General features: G+C 30.8%; 2 protein-coding genes across 10 annotated transcripts in view; one reads left to right on the forward strand and one right to left on the reverse strand.

The window, feature by feature from the left end:
• The window catches only part of LOC143229664 (uncharacterized), a 55,587-nt gene extending 53,487 nt beyond the window's left edge, over positions 1-2,100 (reverse strand). The window contains exon 1 of one of the 3 annotated variants that reach the window (XM_076462293.1): positions 1,791-2,100. The gene's annotated coding sequence lies outside the window, so the exon portion shown is untranslated. Of the gene's footprint in view, positions 1-1,412; positions 1,541-1,790 lie in introns of those variants that run through there. The other 2 variants (XM_076462297.1, XM_076462296.1) reach the window with 2 other exon arrangements.
• A 5,073-nt stretch (positions 2,101-7,173) lies between these two features.
• CSN7 (COP9 signalosome subunit 7) lies at positions 7,174-24,550 on the forward strand. Of its 7 annotated transcripts, none has more exons than XM_076462301.1 (8): positions 7,174-7,535; positions 16,039-16,211; positions 16,845-16,920; positions 18,860-18,948; positions 21,149-21,351; positions 21,554-21,659; positions 22,723-22,841; positions 24,360-24,550. In XM_076462301.1, exons 2-8 carry the CDS (start codon positions 16,041-16,043, stop codon positions 24,400-24,402), a joined length of 807 nt encoding a protein of 268 aa, XP_076318416.1. In that variant the 5' UTR covers positions 7,174-7,535; positions 16,039-16,040; the 3' UTR covers positions 24,403-24,550. The 7 variants fall into 7 exon arrangements, with proteins under 7 accessions (XP_076318416.1, XP_076318415.1, XP_076318418.1 ...); XM_076462300.1 differs by having other exon boundaries at positions 7,177-7,535; positions 16,036-16,211; XM_076462303.1 differs by lacking the exon at positions 7,174-7,535 and adding an exon at positions 7,548-7,642 and having other exon boundaries at positions 16,036-16,211.
• The last annotated feature ends 282 nt before the right edge of the window (positions 24,551-24,832 follow it).

The raw sequence follows: 24,832 nt of genomic DNA on the forward strand, positions 1-24,832 counted from the left end.
CAAAAGACGAACTGACCTATAGTTCCAAGGCAACTTTTAGCAGTACCTTTAAACAATGGAGAGACCACTAATTAATAACAGCAGAGATCTGTGTCTATTCTACTACCCTCCATTCCATTTTGATTATTTTGCTATAGCACTAACTTGCCCTTTCTAAAGTTAAATTTTTTTTCTAATTATATAGCTCAACTCTTGAAATATGTGTTACAATCAGCTGAGATTTTTTCTTCTGTTAGAAAATTGAAAATGAAGCACCTTCCCCACTACCAAAAAATGAGAAAGTTAAACACATTTTGACAAGAATTGTTGAAAATTTTTTTAATTATCAAGAAATGTTAGTGCTATAAAAATTGACAAAAACATACAAGATGAATAGTGGAGATAATAACATTAGATCTCCACATTACTTAAAAAGAAATCCTGTATTACCCAATAAGAAGATTAAACATGTGCTAAGGGCACTAGTAAAGCAGGGACACTAAATTAAAAGAAAAAAAATTGTTTTGAAAGAACTTGATATTTGATAGTTCAAAGAAAGCATGGAAATAGTCATCATTGGAAAATATCAGAACTTTGTTAATACTTCCTTACACTCCACTACAAACTCTTTTCGTATTTATGTTTTCTATGGTAGTTTTACTGTTAAGTGCATGCAAAGTTTAACAAAACAGAAAAAATGAAATTCAGTCACAGTGACTTTCATGACACCCTAGTGAAAGACAGGATACAAGTGTATTACCAAATGTAGATATTGCACTATGTATATTTCCAACACTGATGATTAGTAACTCCTCTGCAGAATGCTTTTTTTATTAACTGAAAAGAATAAAATCTCTCACAGAACAACATGTCAGGACAGACTTCATTCACTTTCTCTATTGTGTATAGAAGCAGACATGCTTTGTTGACTCAACTTCAATGAAATTATCTGTGATTTTGCATTCAGAAAATCTGGAAAGAAGCTATTTTAATTTCAGCATACATACAAGTTTTGTTTCATTTTGAGAGATAATATTTATTTTATGATTTAATAGTTTTTATTTTATATTACATATATATGGGGCACCTTAATCTTTTCAGTGCTTAGGACCTATAAAGGTATTAATCCAGCCATCCTTACTAGTTCATACTTAACTGAGCTCTACCACTAATAATAATAATAACAGTATAAAACTCACGAGAGGTTTAGAATTAAACTGTTGATAGATTTAACACTAAATTCCTTTTATTAGTATACTATAAATACATATACTAATTACTATTAATGGAAACCAGATTATGCATGTAAAATTAATATTTTGTATTTAAGTTTGTGATGATTATTACAGTATATAAAATTCAATATTATAATTTATAAACGTATTTGTGTATATTAACTGTAGGTGATAACAAGATATCAAAGCATGCCATACATTCGGCCATCCTCATACTCATGACTTGGTAAAACTGGAACGGCACCCGTTCAGAAAATGAAAGTGGTAAAAAATATTATATGTCTGTCCAACCATAAACGTCTGTACTGTAACCGTATTACGTACACTAAAATAAGAGATTTGTTGTTTGACCGTTTCACACGATACCAATGAATACTAACGCAAGTAACAGTGTTTTGTTATACTAAAACTAAAATACAAAACTTACTTCTTTTTGTTTTTACTTTTAGTGCTAAACCTTTGATGAATCAACCTTAATTATAATACAGATTTTGTTGGTTTTATTTGTAAATTTTCGTTTATTTAGTTATATAATTTGTTATAACTTAACGCCAATCCAAACTAGTGAGCTCTTACCTCCTGTCTTCTTCCGTGTATGTATATATAAATATATATTCGGTAGATTTCACTCAATGACCTGACACAGCCATTACTAAAGACATTTCATGAGTATGACGGAAATCTCGAGAAATATTCCGACTGACCCACTCGTTTCAAAAGAGATGTCGTCTTTTGGGAATTAGTTTTTCTTAATATAAAAAATAAAGTTATATTTTAGTTGTTTGTCGATGAGGTCCAAGTTACACTGTGGGCTATCTATACTCTTCTCATCAGGTGCAGGTTCTAAAGGTCTTGATAAAAGTGAATAATAACTCCATAACCCGTGCACTTTCGAAAAATGGACTTTCTTCTTCAGGGCCAATTTTTTCCTAAAGAAGGAATGTCCATTTTTCGAAAGCACTCAGGTTATACTTTTTTTATTCATTTCTATTAGCCTCTTATGTATACATACAAAGCCTTTTATTTTTTACTGCATTAGACAAGATTAATTAAATATATTAGTCGGCCGCAGTCCCAATGTAAATATTGTTACAGAGTTGTACGTATTTATGACATTTTTTTTTCTACCCCTTTAGTTAATCTGTACATTTACAAATATATAGAGAGAGTTTGATTTTGAATTTCGTGCAAAGCTTGTTTGTTTGTTTGTTTTGGAATTTCGCACAAAGCTACTCGAGGGCTATCTGTGCTAGCCGTCCCTAATTTAGCAGTGTAAGACTAGAGGGAAAGCAGCTAGTCATCACCACCCACCGCCAGCTCTTGGGCTACTCTTTTACCAACGGATAGTGGGATTGATCGTAACATTATAACGACCCCACGGCTGAAAGGACGAGCATGTTTGGTGCGACGGGGGTTCGAAACCGCGACTACGTAGAGAGAGTGTTCACATATTATTAACACAGGTTATTGGTCAAGGGAACCACTTCTCTCATTCTATTACTTACAAAACTAGATAATGCAAATAAGATGTCACATTTACTTTTTTATGGAAAATATTTTTATAACATGAAACACGATGTATGGAATATTAAAGCGATATTTTCTACTGGCAAGTCAGCTGATGCCACAGTCATAACAAATCCCTTTTGCAAAGTAAGGGTGAATACCAATCAACATGTAGCTCCATGAAAAGAGTTATATTGCTGTTTATTGTATATAATACTATGTTTGGAATAAGTTTTAACTCAATCAACTATTTGGATGTGGAAGAATAGCATCGCAAATGCAACAATCAGCCAAGGCAACAACGACAACTTCCTGAATTTGGCTGAATTAGGGAAACTGAATTAATGTTTAAACAAAAATGTGTTAATTTTATATATTAATCTGTACAACTGACTTTGTTTTCTCCTGTATTTACACACACATAAACAAATGTATACGGGCGATTCTTGAAGGCCAGATTCATTTTTGGATAATGCATACTATGCGATGGATCGTAAGCTTGATATGCACATTTGTACGTGTGTTTTGAGACGAAATATTTACTTTTCTGAATCTAATAAGAATTTCGAATGGAAAATAAAATCAAATAAAATCCATACAACAATACCAGAACGCCGAGCCATTTAACAAGTACAAATATTAATAGTTTCGTTTTGAGTTTACTTACCGGTTAATATGCGCATACATAAGTAGTCATTACTATTTTTAAAATCTAAATACGTTTATTGATTGCTGAATGTTGATTTAAATATCAAAACTTTCTTTGCCGTTAAAACTTACATACCTAAGAATGATCACACTAGTGATCGAAACGTCGTACCCGTTTTAAGAATATTTTTCCTTACTGTAAAAGTTGTAACTTGTGATGAGTAAAAATATTGATATCTAATGCAAATAAAAACTAAAAAGATAATATATCTTGGATTATTCAATGTAACGCTTATAGTAATATCTATGTTTATCATTTAGGTTTATGTGTGTTATTCATTTAACTCTTATAAACACTTCATCCACTGTCAGCAGAGGCCTGGCATGGGCTAGCGCGTAAGGCGTGCGACTCGTAATCCGAGGGTCGCGGGTTCGCATCCGCGTCGCGCCAAACATGCTCGCCCTCCCAGCCCGTGAGGGCGTTATAATGTTACGGTCAATCCAACTATTCGTTGGTAAAAGAGTAGCCCAAGAGCTGGCGGTGGGTGGTGATGACTAGCTGCCTTCCCTCTAGTCTTACACTGCTAAATTAGGGACGGCTAGCACAGATAACCCTCGAGTAGCTTTGTGCGAAATTCCAAAACTAACTGTCAGCAGAATAAATGTTGTTATTCTTTATCGAATTTTGTGGATAACGTTTCCGGCTTTTGAGCTAATACACTAAAGGAGAAGCAGCTATTTAACGCTATCTACTGGCAATATTTGTAGTGTTACATCTTTGCGATGAAATTTGTAGCGCCTCTCTTATTTTTTTACGTCACCATCCACCATATTGCCTGTACGTAAATCTGAAGTAATAACATACTCCATTTTAAGGTGACTAATACCAATAATGGTTTTCGTTTTATTTGCTGAATTTCTTTTTTTTTCTGAATTTACAGGTTTGTTTGTTTAAAGAGCACAAGGTTACACAATGAGCCTTTTGTTCTCTGCCTAACACACGTATTGAAATCCGGTTTTTAGCGTTGTAAGTTCAGATATGCCGCTGTGCCACTGAAGGGCTTTTTTCATGTGAAGTAACATTAAAACAAAGACTGTGGAGTTTCTTAACCTGAAGATGACCTTGAAGGTCGAAACTTTGTTCTCTCCTTATCAGTAAAAGTCTTGGTCTCGACTCTCAGGTCTCAGCCTTATACACTGAGATCTCAACTGATACATTGATTTTTTTGCAATATAAACTTTCAAGCTTACTGTCAAGTCACAGGAATACTTTTTTCTTTTTCTTCTTTTAATAAGCCACAAACAAAATTTAAAATGTGAAAGGCAAATAAGATAATAAAAATTTAATAAACGGCTTTGAACATGTATGTGGGTTTTCATTTAGCAAAGCCACCTCGAGCTATCTGCTGAGTCCACCGAGTAGAATCGAACCTATGATTTTAGCCTTGTAAATTCGTAGAGTTACCGCTCTACTAGCGGCAGACGGCGGTGAACAAAACACTGATTTAAAATAAGATATTCACGTTCATATTTCGAAGTTTTAGAGCGGAATAGCTAGGAAAGACGTAAAGTTCAGTACACGAGTTGCAAGAAAATACAAATAATGTGTAAAAATAAATATCTCAGGGCAAGTACAACATTTAAAAATATAAATCGAATTACTATAATTATTATTTTTCCCTTGAAATAATGTAAAATAATCAGCGGTCCAACAGATAGTTTGTTTTCCAAAAAAACTGGTGTTAACGATTATAATTCGGCAACTTGTGTTAAACAGAAGGAAGGGTAGTCCTTTAAAATAAATTTCCGAAAAAAATATGCACAGATTAAAATCAACAGCTAATAAATATCAATAATCTATATATGATACTACTCCTATTTAAAAGGTAATTAATGCTGTTGGCATAAAATATCGGTCTATAGGATGAGAACAGTGGAATCCAATGCTTCACATGAGAGCAAACACACCATATTGCCAGAAAGACAACGCTAGCGACATTGCTTGTTTGTTTGTTTGGGAATTTCGCACAAAGCTACTCGAGGGCTATCTGTGCTAGCCGTCCTTAATTTAGCAGTGTAAGACTAGAGGGAAGGCAACTAGTCATCACCACCCACCGCCAACTCTTGGGCTACTCTTTTACCAACGAATAGTGGGATTGACCGTCACATTATACACCCCCACGGCTGGGAGGGCGAGCATGTTTTAGCGCGACGCGGGCGCGAACCCGCGACCCTCGGATTACGAGTCGCACGCCTTACGCGTTAGGCCATGCCGGGCCAGCGACATTGCAAAAGAAGTATAATATATTCATGTTGGCGAAGTGAAAAGGGATGTAGCTGTATTTCTTTAAATAGCAAATTAATTTATAACAAATGGTAATAATGTAAATGAAATGAATTATAATGTTACATTTGGTAAACATGTATGCAAGAAATGAAAAAAGAACGAATTTAACCTATTGTATAAGAGAGGGTATAGATAAATATGAAGGTGGCAGTTATGTTAACGCACATAAGAATGAATTGTTAATATCCATCAGGACTCCTAATATTCATGATGTTTTAAGTGAAGAAAATATAGTTCATAAAAATAATATAAGAATGACACACGACACTAATGGAAAATAAGGCAATGTATAACGAAGTGTGAAAGAAAACTAGTATCTAATGATAGAAATCAAATCAGGATATTATATGATTTTATTTATCACAGTCTGGTATTTTCAGGTAGAATCGATTTCCAGACAAATATCAGATAGGCAAATCCGCTTATAACGACAAATTCGATCATTAAAAAAAATCTTTTCAGTAGTTGATAACTTGACTGGAATTTAATTGACTTATTTGAGAAGTATTTTTTTTTTTGTTTGTTTGTTTGGAATTTCGCACAAAGCTACTCGAGGGCTATCTGTGCTAGCCGTCCATAATTTAGCAGTGTAAGACTAGAGGGAAGGCAGCTAGTCATCACCACCCACCGCTAACTCTTGGGCTACTCTTTTACCAACGAATAGTGGAATTGACCGTCACATTATAACGCCCCCACGGCTGGGAGGGCGAGCATGTTTGGCGCGACTCGAGCGCGAACCCGCGACCCTCAGATTACGAAGCGCACGCCTTAACGCGCTAGGCCATGCCGGGCCCATTTGAGAAGTAAGGAGATTAAACATATTAAATGACAATGACGATGAAAACACCCTTTATTTAGACACAGCACAAAATAAAAACAAATTGTGTATATACCTATACGAACGAGTGGAAGATTGCCTATACTTGACCAGTGAACAGCTCACTAACTTGCCATTTCAGCCGTGGGGGCATTATAATGTTACGGTCAATCCCACTATTCGTTGGTAAAAGAGTAGCCCAAGAGTTGGCGGTGGATAATGATAACTAGCTGCCATCCCTATAGTCTTACACTGCTAAATTAGGGGCGGCTAGCGCAGATTGTCGATGTATAGCTTTGCGCGAAATTCCAAAATCAAATAAACTAGCTCATTTTTTTTCCAACCTGTTAAATTGCTGCCTTCGATATAACTTGCACTGCAATAAATAATTAACACATATAAAAGACGTTGTTTTTTCATTGCTATTATTATTATTGAAATGACAGTAAATAACACTTTTAGCTGTTTATTAGGAAATAACGAAACAAATATAGTACAAATAAATTTGTTTAATTTGTTAAAATTTGAAGATATCGTATTTTAAGACCATCTTATGTTATCAAAAGTAATAATATGCGTGTAGTCACTGTTTAAATTATTTTTTTTTATATTAACTAGATAATTACTTTTTGAAACTTGATTTGTGTATCTTTAATCTTAGATAAGCCATAGTTTGTTTGAAAGGATTATACCCCTTGTTTATTTTTGAATTTATTGGAAAACATGAATAACATTTTTTCAGTTTTAAATTATGGCTTTTAAGTCGTTTGAAAACAGTAGGTTTACTGAATAATCGCTACTACCTCCTCTCAAATTTTTATTTATTGTTTAAATAAACAAATACAAGTTCTTTATTAGATGGTTTTGTTGTATTTTGCGACATATTACAGTGTTAGCTGACTTCTTTAAAATTTGAGAAAGAAAGAAAAGTTAGTGTACTTTCCCAGTTGTACCGGTTCTGGCGTTTTCCCAAACTGGTGAAGATCAAGTGAACTGTGGTTTAGTAAGTAATTTGAATTATACTTTTACAGGTGTGTTTGATTTGTTAGGTCAAAACTTATAAATTACTATTTTATAATGCATATACTACTACTATCAGTAATGCTAAAGGTTAGTACTTAATCTCCAATACCAGTATCAATTTAATTTACTGTGATTGTGATTCATATTCATACTAAATTCAACCGATACTAGGCTAATAGTAATACTGATAATACGTAATATTACTGTTTTTCACAATGTCCTTGTTAGGCTTGGTACTAGGGTAGTGGTACTAAATCAGTAAATACTGAAATATGACGTAACGTTTCGTTATTGAAAGTGAAATGTGGTATAAAGTTAATATAAGTTTTCAAAAGAGAAATCTTGTTGTAGCTTACTAATCTGGTAATGAGTGTTACCTTCTCAGAATATATTACTTCAGTTCTTTGTGTTTAGACAATTGAATGGGTATGGATTTGGTGTGTTTAATTTTCAAAAATCTTTTGTTAAGGTGCTACTTAAAATGCTTGCTAAAATTAAGAAAATCACGTTGGTACGGGTTGTGAAATGGTTGGATATGACAAAGCAAAAGGTTATTAATAATGAAAGCTAGTCAAACTAGACCTTTGTTTTTAGTGGGATGCCTTAGGAATCTGTTTGGCTTTTGATTTTTCTTACACAAGTTTAATAATATTTATAAGTTATATAGGCCATAATTAGTAAATGGGTAGTTAGTGGATGATGCTAAAGTTGTAGGTGTATTGAGGTATTACAACTGACTTTGATCAGTTTGTTAGCTTGAATATTCTTTAGGTAATAACTATATTAAGTGTGATTAATGTTTTTTACCACAGCAACATGTATAATTCAGATTACCACAATATGGATTATGCACATCATATCAGATGGGGCCCCACAAAAAAAAAAAAAAGAAGGATGTTGGCATAGTGATGGTTTGTTGCCAATAGAAATATCAAATTAATAGAATTTAGGGCTTTGTTTTATTGATGTTCTGATTACAAGACAAAAAAGTTGTATGTTCAAGTTATTAATTAGGCCTTACTTAGAACAGTGTGTACTGTTTTGGTTTCTTTCTTTAAGAAAGTATTGATTTACTGGAAGTGGTTCAGAGGAGGGTTACTAGAACGACTTTGGAGATTAGAACAATCTCATAAGGATAGATTAAGGTCTCAACTTACTTTCTCTCAAGTATAGAAGTATAAGAGAAACATTGCAGAAGTTTACAAGGTTATTCAAGGGATTGATAGGATAGAAACCTGTCATTTCTTTGTGTTATGTGCTGATGCTGATAATGCTATAGGACATAAATTATTATGATTTGGAAAATATATACTAGGCTTAACTAAAGTAGTTTTAATTTTCTAAAAGGGTTGTTACTGACTTACAGAATGAGTTACACATAGCAGTGTAATAGATGCTATCTTGTTATAGGATTTTAAGATGGGAATTAATTATTACCTTAAAAATAAGAAGATGGGCTTAAATTTTTTACTTTTCTCAAAGTTGGGTATGTAAGGAAAATCTTAGTGTCTAATGTTTCCTGGTCCTATGTATGCTATGTTTTGGTAATAACTTAGCTGTTAGTACTGCCAATCACTAGTGAGTGAGTGTACATTTATTTTCATATATTACTGTTTATTTTTGTACGTATCGGACAACACATTTACGACACATGATTTTTGAACTTGTATAACAAGTCACATGTATACATTTCTGTCATTGTCATTTTGTCTTACTAATTTACTATTTTCTCAAAATATTCACTCTCTTCTGGGATGCTTGATGATACAGACAAAATGGAAGATATCTGCTTGGGACTTGAGGGATGAGGCCTAGTACTGTGTAAAATTGAACTGTCAATCAAAGTATGCCTAGTATCATGACCCTGTTAGGACAGTATTTTAACTAGGGATTCATTCTGTTAACATTTAAGTACAAAAAGGGGCCTGTTTGTCTGTCTAGACTGTCCCATACATTTAAAAAGTCACACAAAAATCTAGTCCTGATAATTTAAATATATATAAAGCTTTCTCTAACTTTTTTAAATTTGTTGCAACTACCACAACTGAATGCAACTTATTCTAAAGGTCAACTGCCCTGTTTAAAAAAGTTCAACTTTTTAAAATGAAGATAACTCCTATCCATCCAAAATTTGTATTTGCCCTCTTTTTCTACCATTCTTAGTATCAAATAAGAAAACTTGGATGCTGCACTGGAGGAACTGTCAATTCCATTAATCATTTTGAACACTTTAATCAGAAGCCCTCTAACTTATATTTTTTCAAGAGATAATAAATTCAGGGATCTTAAGCTTTCCTTGTATGACAATAATTCCATATTATGCATTATTGTGTGGGCTGACAGAATTTGTGTATGTGATTAGACTTTGTTGTTTGAATATTTGTCTAACAATAATCTTAATTCTAATTTATAAATAGCTTAAATAAGTGTGATAATTATACATCACATACTTAATCTTGTTCACATTATAATAACTATTAATGCAATTGGTTGTATAAATAATGCCTAGACTGCTACTATGTTTGTCATATTGCATTTGGCCTAATTAGCCCTTGTATTGAGCAAACGTCCTTTTCAGCACTGGCTAAGCAGGTATAATGTAGATTGCATATTATTCTTTAACTCAGTTAGTTTTCCTGTTGATGCTGTGTTGCTGATTCTTCCATTGCAAGGCAAAATGAATTATTATCAGTTGAAGTAAAGTTAATAAATAGGTATTGTTAAAAATGAAACAGTTGTTTTATTAATACTTAACTCTGATCTAACTATCTGTACTTCACTGCGTGTTGAGTCTTTAAATGTGCCAGTGAAGCCTTTTAGCTACAGATATGGCAGATATAGTGTGGCTGACTTATTATCACATATTTTTTGCTTTCACTCATGAGGTCGTGTAACATGACTAAAGCCAGCAATGGATCTTACCTTTTAAAGGAATATTTAGACAACTATTGTGAAATGCATATCTTGTGGTCTAATGAGTTGCTTGAAATTTAGTTGGACAGTTTAATTGTAAGATCAACTTGAGAAGCATGTCATATATTGATAAACAGTTGTTTGTCATTAATTGTTATTGTATCTTTTGTAGTAAAATCCTAGTTGTATTATTTTTAGACTGTGTGGTTATATGCTAGAGAATCATTTAGTGTTGGCCAAAATATAGGCTTGTCTACTTTCAATTTTGGAATCCCGTAATTATACTTTTGTCAGTGCACAAGTCCAAGTAATGTGATGATTTCTCTAATCATGAACTATCAACCACAGAGAGGCAACTGGTTTATAGCAACCTGTAGTAATGGCAGTATAACATCACTAACCTGGTATCTAATTATATAAGGTAAGCAAATTAGGGCAAGTTTTCAGTACTGTGGTGTTAACATATAATAATGAAATAGGTGGTCCTTGGCTGTCAAGGTAATGCATCATCTCCAAATAAAAACTTCTAAATATCAGCCTAAGGAAATGTAAATTTTATATATTTGTATCTGGGCCTTTATACATAAAAATAATTTGAACTTTCAGAAAAAAAACTTAACTGTATCAAATAATGTTAATGGGAGAAATAATAAATAAGAATGACAACATAAACAAAAATTCAAATGGTAATTTAAATACTGGTTTTATTCAAGAATTCTGGTTTATAGTAAATTTTTAAGATGTTGAAATGTGTTAGTGATATTTGTAAATAAAGATTTATTAATATCAAGTAACTTTTATTGTAAGTTTGTATCATAAATATGCATAATCATTTATTCAGTTTTGAGCAATCACATTAAATCAAAATAAGTTCTCTATATAATTTAAATCAAAGGTTCTTGATTTATGGTAGTTCATCTGGTAATAAGAAATGTGAATTATAAGCTGGAACTAGACTGCTGTGAGACATAGAATAATTTGTGCAGTAAGTAGGGAGAAAGAATTATGCTGTTTAGGAGTATGGGTGGAAGACATTTAATAGAATAAATGAAACAGTAAAAGGTGATAGTCTTTTATTTTGATATAGAATAGGGTAGATCAGAGGTGCTAATGGGAAAAGTACAGGAATTTCATAAGGGCATTTGAAAAAAAGGTCCATAATTTTATTTTGCCAGGGACACTGTCAAGACTTGTTTGGGAGGATGATATTATTAGGGGTGAATGTTAAGACTTAATACCTAAGGATGAGTAGATTGATTTGTTGGATTTATGGGATCAGTTTGATGAAAGAAGGAAGCTTTTTTGGAATAAAAGGTTTTCAGTTAAATAGAACTGTTGTTGGCTTGTTTATACGAGCTGTTAATTAAGCTGTTAGGGATAGTTTAAATTACATAACATAATGTTTTGGAACAGCACAGGACCTATTGGTTCATCTTAGCTGTTCCATCTTCTAAAGTAAATTAAAATATAAATAAAAAGTTTTATAGCCAGCCCTTACCACATTTTTTCTTAAACCCATTTAAATTTACTGCCTCTACAACATCCAAAGGCCAACCACTGTTCGACTAGTGTAAGACTAGAGGGAAGGCAGCTAGTCATCACCACCCACTGCTAACTCTTGGGCTACTCTTTTACCCACGAATAGGGGATTGAACATGACATTATAACACCCCCATGGTTGAAAGGGTGAGCATGTTTGGTGTGATGGGGATTCGAACTCATGACCCTCAGATTACAAGTCAAATGCCTTAACCCACCAGGCCATGCTGGGCCTAGAGATAAGTAAAAAATTAGCTTTTGATATGTACAATGGTGAGAGCACAGTCCATTATGTATAGCTTTGTGCTGAACAGTCATACATAATGGCATTATTTCAATTATTTGATAGTTAGAATAATTGAAAATAATAATCAGAAACATTAATTGATTATTTTACCCGACTCAGATCAGTGTCATCAATGTTCATGGGTAGTTTGATTAATTGAGTCAGTTGTGCTGTTATGTTGGTGAGAGATAGGATAAACTAAGTGCAGAAAAAGGGCTAAAAGTGTTCCTTGGGAACAAAGTACAGAAATAATTTCAAGTGTAGGATAAATTGTTACTATTTTAATGCTAGAAGTCCAAGAAATGGATGACTAGAGCATTGGTCAGAATGTTTTTGATGTTATGGGAATCACGTGGTAAAAACAAAATATTAAGACTTGTTTAATAAGGATAGAGTATTAAGAAAGAGAAGACAGTGACTTTGTGTGTAAAACCTGTTGCATACTATTGAAGTCGAGGGTATTAAAGATAATATATAGTGAGGAGTTTGAATTTATTTGAGTTTCTTTTAGTGAATATAGGGAAAGAAGGCTTTTAGTTGGAATGTGCTAAGGAACATTAGATAAAACTGTTGAAATGAATGAGAAATCTTATGCTGAGATTAAGGTTTCAACTGTTAATTACAGAAAAATGTTAATTTCTGCCATGTAGATTTGAAAATACTGGTCAAACCATGACGGAAACAGGCTGCTAGAAGCTATTCAGACTGGTTTGTTTTTGTAATTAGTCAGGGAAACTGCTAAGAACAATACTATTTTAGATTTATTGTTAATTTTCAATATAGTAATGGTTAAAGGAGTGAAAAATTGGAAAGTATCTGATTAACATAGGTTCATTGCTGAACTAGATTTACTTTTGTACTACATGTGGAGATCAGGAATAATGAGAATTTGGTTGCAAATTTCAAAACATTAATGTTTAAAGGATGATAATACAATTAGTTGAAATAATTGAAGGTACTGGTTGAATGTTCCTTATTTAAAAATATGGTTAGAAGTAAAGAACTAGGTAGATTTATAAACAGAAGAATAGCATTATAAAATTGATTGAAGTGATGTGAGATTTGAAGGATTATGACATTAAACAGGTGAAAAAAATTATGTAAAAAGGTTGAGAAATGGATTTTTTAACAGACATTAGGTGTAAGCAAAATGTTGGAGTGGAAGTACAGCTTTTGAGGAACGATAAAAAAGTTCATTTCTAATGTGTTGTATTACCTTCTCTCACATAAATAACTATTCTTATTCATTGCTGTCCCCTATATGCAATTTTTTATGGATGCCACAAACTTTGCCTCCCATCCATTGGAAGTGACTCATTCTAATATGTCTGTCATGCAAATTATCATGGGACAACCCTCTACCAATGAGAGTGCCACACATTCTTATCACACATGACTCTTTCTATACCATTCTGCCAGACTATTATTTTTTGTTTGACAATACTCATGAAAATTATCTTATTGCATTTGTTTAGATTAAAGGAAGATTATGATTCCAATTACAGTAAAGAATATTTATATAACTGGAGCTCTAGTGTATGTCATCAACATAGCTATATAATGGTTTTTGTTTGAATAAATAACCAGAATAAATTAAAGGAATGTTTTCTCTAGTTATACATTATGTTTATCAGTTTATTAAGAGCTAAGAGTGAGATATATTGTTTTTAGGATGACGATTAAAATAATTATTAACAGGTCATTAATTGGCAGTCCTTTCTTTCTGGCAGAAAGGTGGGTATTCAAGAAATAAGAGAATTGAGAGTGAATGTGTAACATTTATCTTTTTATTCATATATAATCGTTATAATGATAGGTCAAGGGGACATAAATGTACATGTTGGCAGGATGGAAGTCATCTTCAGCTAAGGCATTTTCATTTTTCTAAGAAGATGCATTAGTGTTGGGTACTGTCCAGAAAAATCATATCACAATATATTAGTAACTTTATTTATAATTCTGCAAATGTATCATCAGAGCCATCCACAAACATTTTGTTAGTCTAACATGCTTTCTAAAATTACTTTTGGTTCAATTTCTTAAGGTATATGGCTCTTAAGAAATAACAATAAAAATAGACTTAAAGCCAAAATTAGCATGAAGTATTCAATAGAAATTTATCATATGCATTAGACTACTTGAAAAATAGATTACTTTAAATATTTTATGTTTCTAACTTCATCTGTCAAAATGTGAGATATCGATCTGCCAAAATCATGTCAACAAGATCATACATGGTTTCATTTTACACATAGGAAAAAAAAATCAAAATAGTGTTTTGATATTGATACATTGAAATGGCAAAGGAATACTGCAGTTTATCAATATTAGTATATTGTTACACATCTAGTTGTCTTCAAGTATGGTGAGGTAAATTTGAGAGAAAACTTGGTAAGTATTTGGATAATAAAGTATTGTTTTTATACTTGTTTCTTGATCTCTTTAAAATCCATTCTAAGTTACATCATAGATGTAAGTTAGACCTGTGATCAAAAAGCAGATTTTGCTACTGGAATGAAGTTATGTAGGAATGGTTTTTAACATTATTATTCATAGAAAAAAATGTTTTACATTAATATGCTGGCCTGGGTGTCTAAATTTTTAAAGCAGTGTTTAATAAATTATTTGATGTGTTTAATGATTACAATTCATAAAGAAATAAAGCAGGCTATAACTGAACTTACAGTAGTAATTAGCTTTAAATATATTTGATGTTTTTACAAGTTAACTGGCAACTTTAAGCAAAAAAAAACATTTGTTAGTTGTCCTTTTCTAATTTCACATTTTAAATTTACTTAAGTTTTAGAATAAATTATATTAAGCTAGCCAATGTAACAAAAGTTGAAAGATGTATCATTGAAATAAAGGAAGGATTCATTGAATTTTACCTTTGAGTTAAAACATATGGAGTGTGTTTGATTATTCTGTTAAATGTGTTTGTTTGATAGTGTATGTCATGAAATCGTACTACCAAGTGCACATATATTATCTGTAACTTATTCTTCATACCACATTTGACCACACCCAGTTTTAATGTAGAGTTCAACAATAATTAATAAAATGTCCATTTTTCTTATGGAGATTTGAGATATAAGAACATGAAATAACCCATATTTGAGCTTTCAGTTTTTACCAACAGTTACAAAGTTTTCTTTGTGTGTAAAATTCATTGCATTTCTGAATGTGTCTGCAGACCTTCAACCCTTAATTATTTAACTCATTATACTGGCCTATTTATGGAATATTTAAAGAACTTCTTGGTTGGAATGTGAAGCTAAATATTTATCACAAAACAAGTTTTACAAAGATATTGTTTTTTGTTTATGTCACCAGGAAATAACAAGGCTAAAACTGAAACTAAGTGTTTTGAAAGTGCCTTTATTAAATAATGATTTTGTTGTCTTACATTTTGCTATTTAAAGGCCAGCACATTTAGAAACAATGTGAATCTACTTTGCTCTTTACTTTCAATAGTACTGTGTATCTTTTACTAACTAACAGTCTTGTTAAATAATTGTAATAAACTTTGTTATATTCACATGTATTTAGTACTCCTGCATGTTTTATGTCATTTACATATATTTCCCACTTCATTTAAATAATGGGGCTGTATTAATTGTGAATTAAACTGGTTTCTCCTTTTTTTAACATTAAAAATAATATTTTGAATTACAAATACATACAACTATATTTCAATATGTTACAATAGTTATTCTGATTTTTAAACATTATTTCTCAATAGCAGTCATGGCAGAGAAGCCACCAGCTTCAGTTAGTCAGTCAGTACTACTTGAACAGTATCTTATTTTGGCCAAAGCAGCTAAAGGTATTGCTGCAGTGGGATTGATAAAACAGGTTTTGGAGGCACCTGGCATTTACGTATTTGGAGAATTGCTAGACATGCCTAATATTAAGGAGGTAAGGTTCTTAGGTGTTTTTATTTTACCAGTGGGAAGTAATTGGTGTTAAATATAACTGTATTAGGATAGAACTAAGTAACATTAAAATTAAAAATGGAAGTCAAATGCAGTTATAAATAAGTAACATTAAAATCATTCTTTTTGGCTTTGGATGCTGTTTGATGTAAGTTTCTAGACTGTTACTTAAAATGTCTCCTTTTCACCATCAAATTACTTTTTATCTCATTTCATCATTTTGGGTGTTTGAGCTATATAAGATGACCTCAATTGGCTGAATGGTTTTCTTTCACCTTGTCTCCTCTTATTTCAAATTTTGTTTTATCCCAGGATGAATATATGGTGGATGTTTAATATTTAAGGTATACTTAATTAACACTCTTACAAACTAATCCACCAGTATAGAAGTATCACAGTATTTTTAAACATTAGAATATTTGGAAAGAAAATGGAATATTTCATGAATTCTCATGTTTAAATCTTTTCACAAACATTGGGTTTATCGATAATATAAAGTATTGTTAAACCTAAAATGACAGTTGTCATCAGTTGATATTGCTACCATATTCCCACTGTGTAAGGATTAAAGAACAAGTGAAATGTTTGACATGCATTAATTTTATCTTTTGTACAGCTAGCAACTGGTGAAAGTGCATCTTATTTTCATCTTCTAAATGTGTTTGCATATGGAACTTTTACTAACTATTTGGGTGAGTGAAAAGTATTTTTATTATTTATGGAAGTAAGTATGATGCTAAACAAAACAAAAACAGCAAAAGAGAATAATGATTTTAAGCTATTTGCTTATCTTCAAATCATATTAAAAATAACCTGTTTTATCTGTGAAGTGTTTTTACTTTCCAAACAGAAGGATATTTGTAAAGAAAATGTGAAATGTTTTATAAATTACTATTTTTCAAGTGAATTCTTGTTTGCAAGTCTAAAGAGGTTACAATGTCATTGGTTTGGCCACATTTGAAGTACTGGGTTCAGTTTGGGGGTTCTTACTTTAAAAGGACATTGAATTGTCAGAAAGGATGGTAAGGCTAAAAGGATGATACCTGGGGTGGAAAGTTTGTCATATGAGGATGGGTTAAGATCTGTAAAATTGTTTTATCTTGAAAAAAGATTGAGAGGATTTGACTGAGGTGTTTAAGATTGTTAAGGAGATTGGTAGTATTGATGCATAATGCTTTCATTTCTACATTTATTAATGGTGAAAATAATAAGAATAAGGAACACACACAAATTATGGAATGGTAAGAGTTTTCTTCAGTTAAATTAGCTTTATTTGTTTACCAGGGTGGTTGGCCTATGGGATGAGTTACTTTCAGTTACTGTGTATGCAGTTGGTTTAAGGACAGGCTATATAAGTATTTGACTAATATGGACTTGCTTTGAGTGTTTTTAAGACAGCAAATGTGTTTTGTTTTTTTGTTTTTTTTTACATTAGTAAGGTTTATAAGTATGTATAAAAACAGAAGTATTAATGTTCTTGTTGAATAGGCAAATAATGCCTTAATTACCTTCAAATAATTTGCATTTTATATAAAATTTCTGTAAGACTATTAAATGTTATTTCTTTTTGTACTTGGAACTAAATATACATTTCTTTAAACTGCTCAAAAATCACATTGGTGAGTTTGGGGTAAGACAAATAAGTTGTATTTTGGGATTGGTGGAAGAGAGAAGCCAAAGTTATTGATGAAATCCAGTCAAACTGGACCATTTTTAGGTTTAGAGATGGTGTTATTGAAATTTACTAGATTATTGTAGTATCAATAGCATAAAGGTCTCTGGTTTCTTTGTGTAACACTCCGAAGATAGTAGAACAAAGTAACATAAGTTTAAGATTTGTAGAAGACTTGCTAGGTTCCATTTAAGAGTTTTATTTTTAAGAGAGAATAGTTGGTTTATGGATTGGATTGCCCTTGGTTGTAGTATAGTCCAGCAGTTTACAAAATATTGAAAGGTGATTCAATAAATTCTTATAAAATAAGAAAAATGGGTTTAAGTTTTTACTTTTTTCTCTTAAGATTGGGTATGCAGAAATTGCCATTAAAGATAGAAATGGCCCCTTCTTGTCCTTATCTTATGATGATTCCATATTTTATTTTTGGTAAGGGTGTATTTGGTACATTTTTATATATGCCATGTGAAAACAAGTAGAATGGACTCTAGTTATTGAAACTGAAATTAACTTTTGAAATACACATGCACACACACACACACACACACACACACACACTGCAGTGAAAAGTAACTAACCTATCAATAAGCTAATCTCAGTAATAATGTGCATCATTTAAATGAGCTTGACTGTTCTTGAATTTGTCCAAATGTTACTTGTAAAAACTGTCAAATGTTAATACGTGTATCATGTTATCTTCAAATCATAGTTTTCTTATGGTAGGATGTTGCAACTTCAACAGGGCTTAATATTTCATAGTTTTAATGGTGAGGAGGAATAAGTTTATGCCATTGTTTTACAGACTTAAATATTAGGTTTTTAAAATGATTTACAAAATTTATTTCATATTGAATTCCTTTAGCATAATTGAATTAGCTATATTTTAGTTTTGATTAGATTTTAGATATTTGATTGAAACATCAAGTACATGCTGTTTATGTTTTATTTCCTTATTACAGAAAATAAAACTAAATTTCCTGAACTTACACAAGCCATGATCACCAAGTTACGTCACTTAACAATTGTTTCATTAGCAACGAAATCAAAGGTTTGAAGAAAGTTATTAAGTTATATATAAAGATAATTTTTCTTAGAACTTTAAAGCTTTTATAGATAGAGTTAAATTATACAGGTACACTGTTTATGTATCATCAGCAAGTAATTGTTTTGTTTTATCAGATAAAGAAATTTCAGTACTGTTTTTTTTTTTCTTTGGCTTAGTAGTGTAGTTAAAGAAAAGTAATGACGTGTTAGGGAAGCCTCAATCAAAGTAATTTTGATGTTATTGATAATAGAATATGTTTTAAAATTATCTGTTATCAACTCTTTAGGATTTAAATATTTATTATAAATAATGAATTGAGAATAATTAATTCTTTTACTGCCACTTTTGTAGCTAAACAGTTCTGTGAATTTGAAGTATATTTTTTAGACACTTAATGAAAAAAACTTGTATTTTTATACATATTTCCATTATAAACTGGTAAAGGTCTTCATGGTGTTACATTTTTGTACAGAAAAACTTGTAGAAATAAAATTGTGCGTACAAAATATGCATAATATTTGCCATTATTAGTATCAGTCGTGTGTGTGGATATTAACAAGTTTGAAAGGAAAATAAAAAAAAAACTTGTATTGATGGATAACATGAAGTATGGGAGACCAAAACTGGTTGAAGTGTTATACAGTGATTACTGGTTCTTGATTATGCATTGCTCATGGGTTAATAGTTGAACTAATGTTCATACCAATTTAATTGTGTTGATCAACATAAAAAAATAGCACTTACTGTATTGAACTGGCACTTTAATTATCTCAGCACTTACTTGAATTATGATAATAGAAATAAGAAAAAAAAAAGAGGAAGTACAAATGTGTAAATTTTCAGTATTGCACGTTATTTCAAGAATTAATATTGACACCTCAGACATAAAACTAGAAGTTTGAATACAAAAAATCAAATGTTTTGCTGCATTAGCCATGTGTCAGTATTTCTTAAACAGTAGGGTGAAACCAATACTTCATTTTCAAAAAAACTACTGACAAAGATGGCTGATTCAGCAAAATGTGTGGTTTTATATATTTAAGAGTAGTTTTTTCATATGATATATAATTTTTATATGTAACTATGGCTAGTCCTCCTAGAGGACATATAAGAGTCCTTAGGAATGAAGGAGTTGAAGCATTATAGTTGCATGTATTAGTGTTTTTCTCTTTCAGTGTACATGGAATTGTATATCAATGATATTATCTAACAAAACTCCTGTACATATACTAATTCAGAATGTGTAAGGTGTAAAACAAGTTTTACAGTTGTATTAATTCAAGGCCTTTTGGTTAATGTTAATAATATAAAATGGGTTTAAGTAACCTAGTTTTAGTCTTTTACTGTAAAATAGCCTAAAATGTATTAAAATATACACAGTTTAAAATGATGTAGATTAATTGTTATTCTTGAGTGAACTAAATTTTTACTGAATTAACAAAAATTCAAAATTTCATGACTTTTTTTCCTTCCCTCCCGTTACAAATGAGCGTCTGCGTAAGTTGGATAGATAATATAGCTGTTATAGCTGCTTTTGTTAATTAAGTTACTTGAAATTAGCCTGCAAAACTAATTAGAAATATAATCTAGTTGTAGTTAGAGACAGGAGAATATGAGTTTTCAAAAGCATCAATCAAAATCAAACTAGTTGGTGAAAGTTTGTCAGTTGAGAGTAATTTTACTGCAGGTTATTCAGTGACTTCCTCTAGTAGTAAAATCAACTGGAATAGCTAGTATGGAGAATGGAAGACAAATCTGAATAAAATTTTTTTTAAAGTTTTATGAGTAAAATAGTATAAATGTTCAAAAATTAGACGATGTAGTTGAAAATGTCACCAACTAAACCTAATTTGCCTTATTGCATACAAGAGTTGCCCATAAATATTCTGTTGTCTCATTTTTCTCAGCAAATTTTAAATATCTATTTTATATATATTAAAAATAATATTTAAGATTGCTAAATCTAGGTATTGTTTATATCATTATCAAACTTGCATTGTTGTTACTTTTATTATTAACTGCTTCAGGTGTCTTTGAATATCAAAATATTTTCAATATCTTCACTGAGAAAAATATTGTACTTAGTTGTTCACACTTAACGTTGACTCGTAATCACATTAACAAACATAAAATAAATTATATAGGAAGTATCATAAATTATATAGTTTTACTGTTTAATTTTGGTTTACTTACATTTGTGTAGTGCATACCTTATTCTACATTGTTGAAAGAATTGGACCTTCATAACTTACGAGAACTGGAAGACTTAATAATTGAAGTTATCTATGCGGATATTGTCCGAGGAAAGCTTGACCAGAAAAATAACCAATTAGAAATAGACTATACAATTGGTAGAGACATTCAAACAGATGATGTCAACACAGTAGTCTCGATACTTCAAGAATGGTGAGTTTCACAGGTTCAAGTGCCCACATTTTATGATGGCTTAATTTTTGTAAACAATGTCTTTTAATGTAAGACTTAAATGTTTTAAAGTAAAATTATGGAACGTTATATCAGTTATTAAGTTTTTTTAGTAGAATTTAACGTAATTCAGAAAATTGTTTTAAACACGACTTTTTTGAAGGTGTTTTTGTAAAATTTTCAGGTGTACAAGCTGCGAGACAATTCTCAGTAACATAGAAAGCCAGATTACAAAAGCTAACAGCCTTAAGGATTTCAACATGAAACAAAAACAACAAATTGAAACAGAGGTATGAATGTATTTTTCATTGTAGTATTTTTTCCAACTATACAAAACGTTGAAGAGTACAAATTTTTCTATCTTTAGTTTCTTTAAAAGCTTTAAATTATTGTACATGTTTGCAGAGAAAAGTTATATACAACAAAAGAAAAGTAAATGAACTATTTTAGTCCTGTTGCTCAATAAGTCTTATGTTCAAGATTGATTAATGACTTATGTGGATTATTTATAACCAGATGAATCAAGATATTGCTTTATGTTACAGAAGGAATTTTGTTTTATTCTTTCTTGGTAAAAACATTTAATGTTTCAACATTTGTTAGCATATAGTAAATTTTTATTTCATCTGTGACATTGTATAATACTTTTGCCTACTTGTAGAGTATGCAAGACAGTGTGGTTGAATTAGACTGTGTGATTTTATGTGTGCATATCATTTTCTTTTGTAGTACATTTACAGCTACTTTTAACTTGAGCATGTATTAAATTTAATTTTTACTATATTTATAAAGTTAATTTAAAATCAAAATGCTGTTATCAAAGTATCTTCAATCTAGTAAATCTGCATTTGTTAACTGGTCATGTCACTTTTAATTGTAGCTCTGTATCTGTGTTCAGTTTTTATGCATATGAATTCCAGAATTAAAATGAGTTTTTATAAATATTTATTTACTTTCCAAAAGAGATGTAGTTCATTATATAATTTAAAAGTAATATATTTCTTTATCCATTGTTTTTCATGTTAACATTACTTGCACACAGTTTTCTTGAGTGTAATATAACACCACTTTAGGCTGAACAAATGTTACAAAACTGCACTGTTTATTTGTAATCTCAGAAAGGTGATTGTCCTTAGCTGTATGATGTATTTGGAATTAAAAAAAACAAAATATTCAGTATTCTAAAAGGCCTTAATTTTTAGCCACATTGATTTATTTCTGGATTTTTTCAAATGTTCTTACATAAAACATGTATGTAAGAAGTTGATATATTTCAACTAAAACTAAGCTTTAATGTAATAGAATATCACTTTATTATGATACCCTGTTAGTCTGATTGACTTGTTCCTATAGGTTAATAACATTAAGAAAAACTTGAAAGATCAGTCTCAGGACAGTGAAGAACAAATGGCTACAGACTCAAGAGAAAGTGTTACTGATAAAGCTGGAAAAAAGCCATCAAAAACAAAAGGGTAAAAACATAGCATTACTTGTTACTTCAGTAAAAGTGATGCACTTGTGTATTCATAAATTTACATAATGCTTGCATTCCTGAATCTTAAATAAAAATTATGATGATAATAATCAAATGAATTGCAGAAAATTACTTAAGGCATCTCTAACCTAATATACAGCTTTTCTAACAAAGTTTGTAAGTGAATTCTAAACTTAATGTGCAGAAAATTAATATTTTTTGTTAGCTGTTTAAGCTTCTGAATAAGAAGTGTGTAATTAACCTTTATAATATTTATTTATGTCTTCTTGGATTTAACATTTCCAATTTATAAACTAATGCAACATTCTAAACTAATTGTTAATTGAAATTTGTATCATGTATATAAGCTGAGATATTTTCCTAACACTCTTGTAATACTTTCTCTACCTCAGTCTGTGAAATGAAATATATATAATTTTTTTTTCTATACCAAAATTTGCCTGATGAAAAAATGAATAAGCTGAGTGCTAAAGTTAACTGAAAAAATGAATAACCTCAAACTCTTTCATTTTTGTGTATCCTAAAAAAACATTCCCAGACACATTTCTCATCTAAATCCTTATTAACCTCATTTACTTAACAAATTCCTCTATGGATCTAACTTGGCTGTTGAGAGCTGAGATTGCCCAAAACAACTCCTTGTCGTTGATCTTAACATAGGTTTTGTTACTAAACATAAACATATATTTCTGTATCAGAATTTATCTATGAATAATACCTAAGTGCTTATTTCAAGTGGAAAGGTGAATAGTTTCAAAGGCTTTTCCAAGGTTAAAGACTATGAAGATGTGTGTGTATTTAAAAAAAAAACTACCTCAAGTTTTTTATATCATTACTTAACAAAACAGGTTGGCTAGTGCTGTAAAATGTATTGGATACAAAAATATCATGTAACAAGTAAATGTAGAAAAATTGAAAATAGTTTAAAAAATAAAAATTCTAAAATATGTTCCTTGTTTGAAGTAGTAAGTGAGGCACATTGGAAGAATCAATATACATTTCTTGGTTATTTGGTGTAAAAGATGTTGATTTAAAATTACTTGACCAGCATAATATTTTATGTATGACACTGAAGTATATAAAAATGTTATATTAATTTTGACTAATTACACTATATACCATCTGTTACTTGTAAGACTTTAGCCTTATGAACATTTAATTTTTGTTCATTTGTTTTTGAGTTTATTTGTGTAACTGGCATTATAGAGAGAACTTGTGAAGATAAGAAGTGTGAAGAGTATGCATTATAATAGGGTTGGCAGATTGAAGGAAGTTAGTAGTGTGAATGTTATTACACAAAGGTAAGAAAGAGAAGCCTGTTGAATTAAAGAAAAATTGTGTGAAGAGTTTAATTGAGTTCTGGTGTTTAGGACATAATTCAAAAGTGTAATATAAATGGTTTACTTTAAGCAACAACAAAATGGACTTGGATATTGAAGGTATTGATTAAATGTGATAAATTTGAAAATCTAAACCATTTTACTTTCTGATGTAGGTTGAGAGGAAGCAGTGGCAAGTTCTGGCAGAAATCTTCATGAAGAATTGAATAGAAGTTCATTTTTGAATTATGTAAATATTTTAAAGAAACTTAAGCTGCGTACCACTAAGCTAATGTTTTTTTTTGTATTGCTGCATTCTCCTTATGATTGCTGTAAAAACAATAAAAAAAGTACTGCAAAAATTTAACTTCCAACACTCGCATATTTTTTCGTACAAACTTGAAAGAATTCACAACAACTCCCAATTTTTATAACCTGCAGTAATTTTATTTATGGAAAATAAAATATTACTTAAAACAAAAATAAGCCCAAATTAAAGCACCAATAAAAATGATATAATTAGGTACTGTAGAACTTTTCTTAAATTAGATGTAAAAGCATATTTAAGTAAATAAAATACCTAGTGACTTTTGAGAGTATGAGGTTTTTTTGATTTATAGAAGCTAATTGTAAAAAAAAAAATAATTAT

This window comes from Tachypleus tridentatus, chromosome 10 (genome assembly GCF_004210375.1).
Source record: "Tachypleus tridentatus isolate NWPU-2018 chromosome 10, ASM421037v1, whole genome shotgun sequence".
Lineage (NCBI taxonomy): Eukaryota > Metazoa > Arthropoda > Merostomata > Xiphosura > Limulidae > Tachypleus > Tachypleus tridentatus.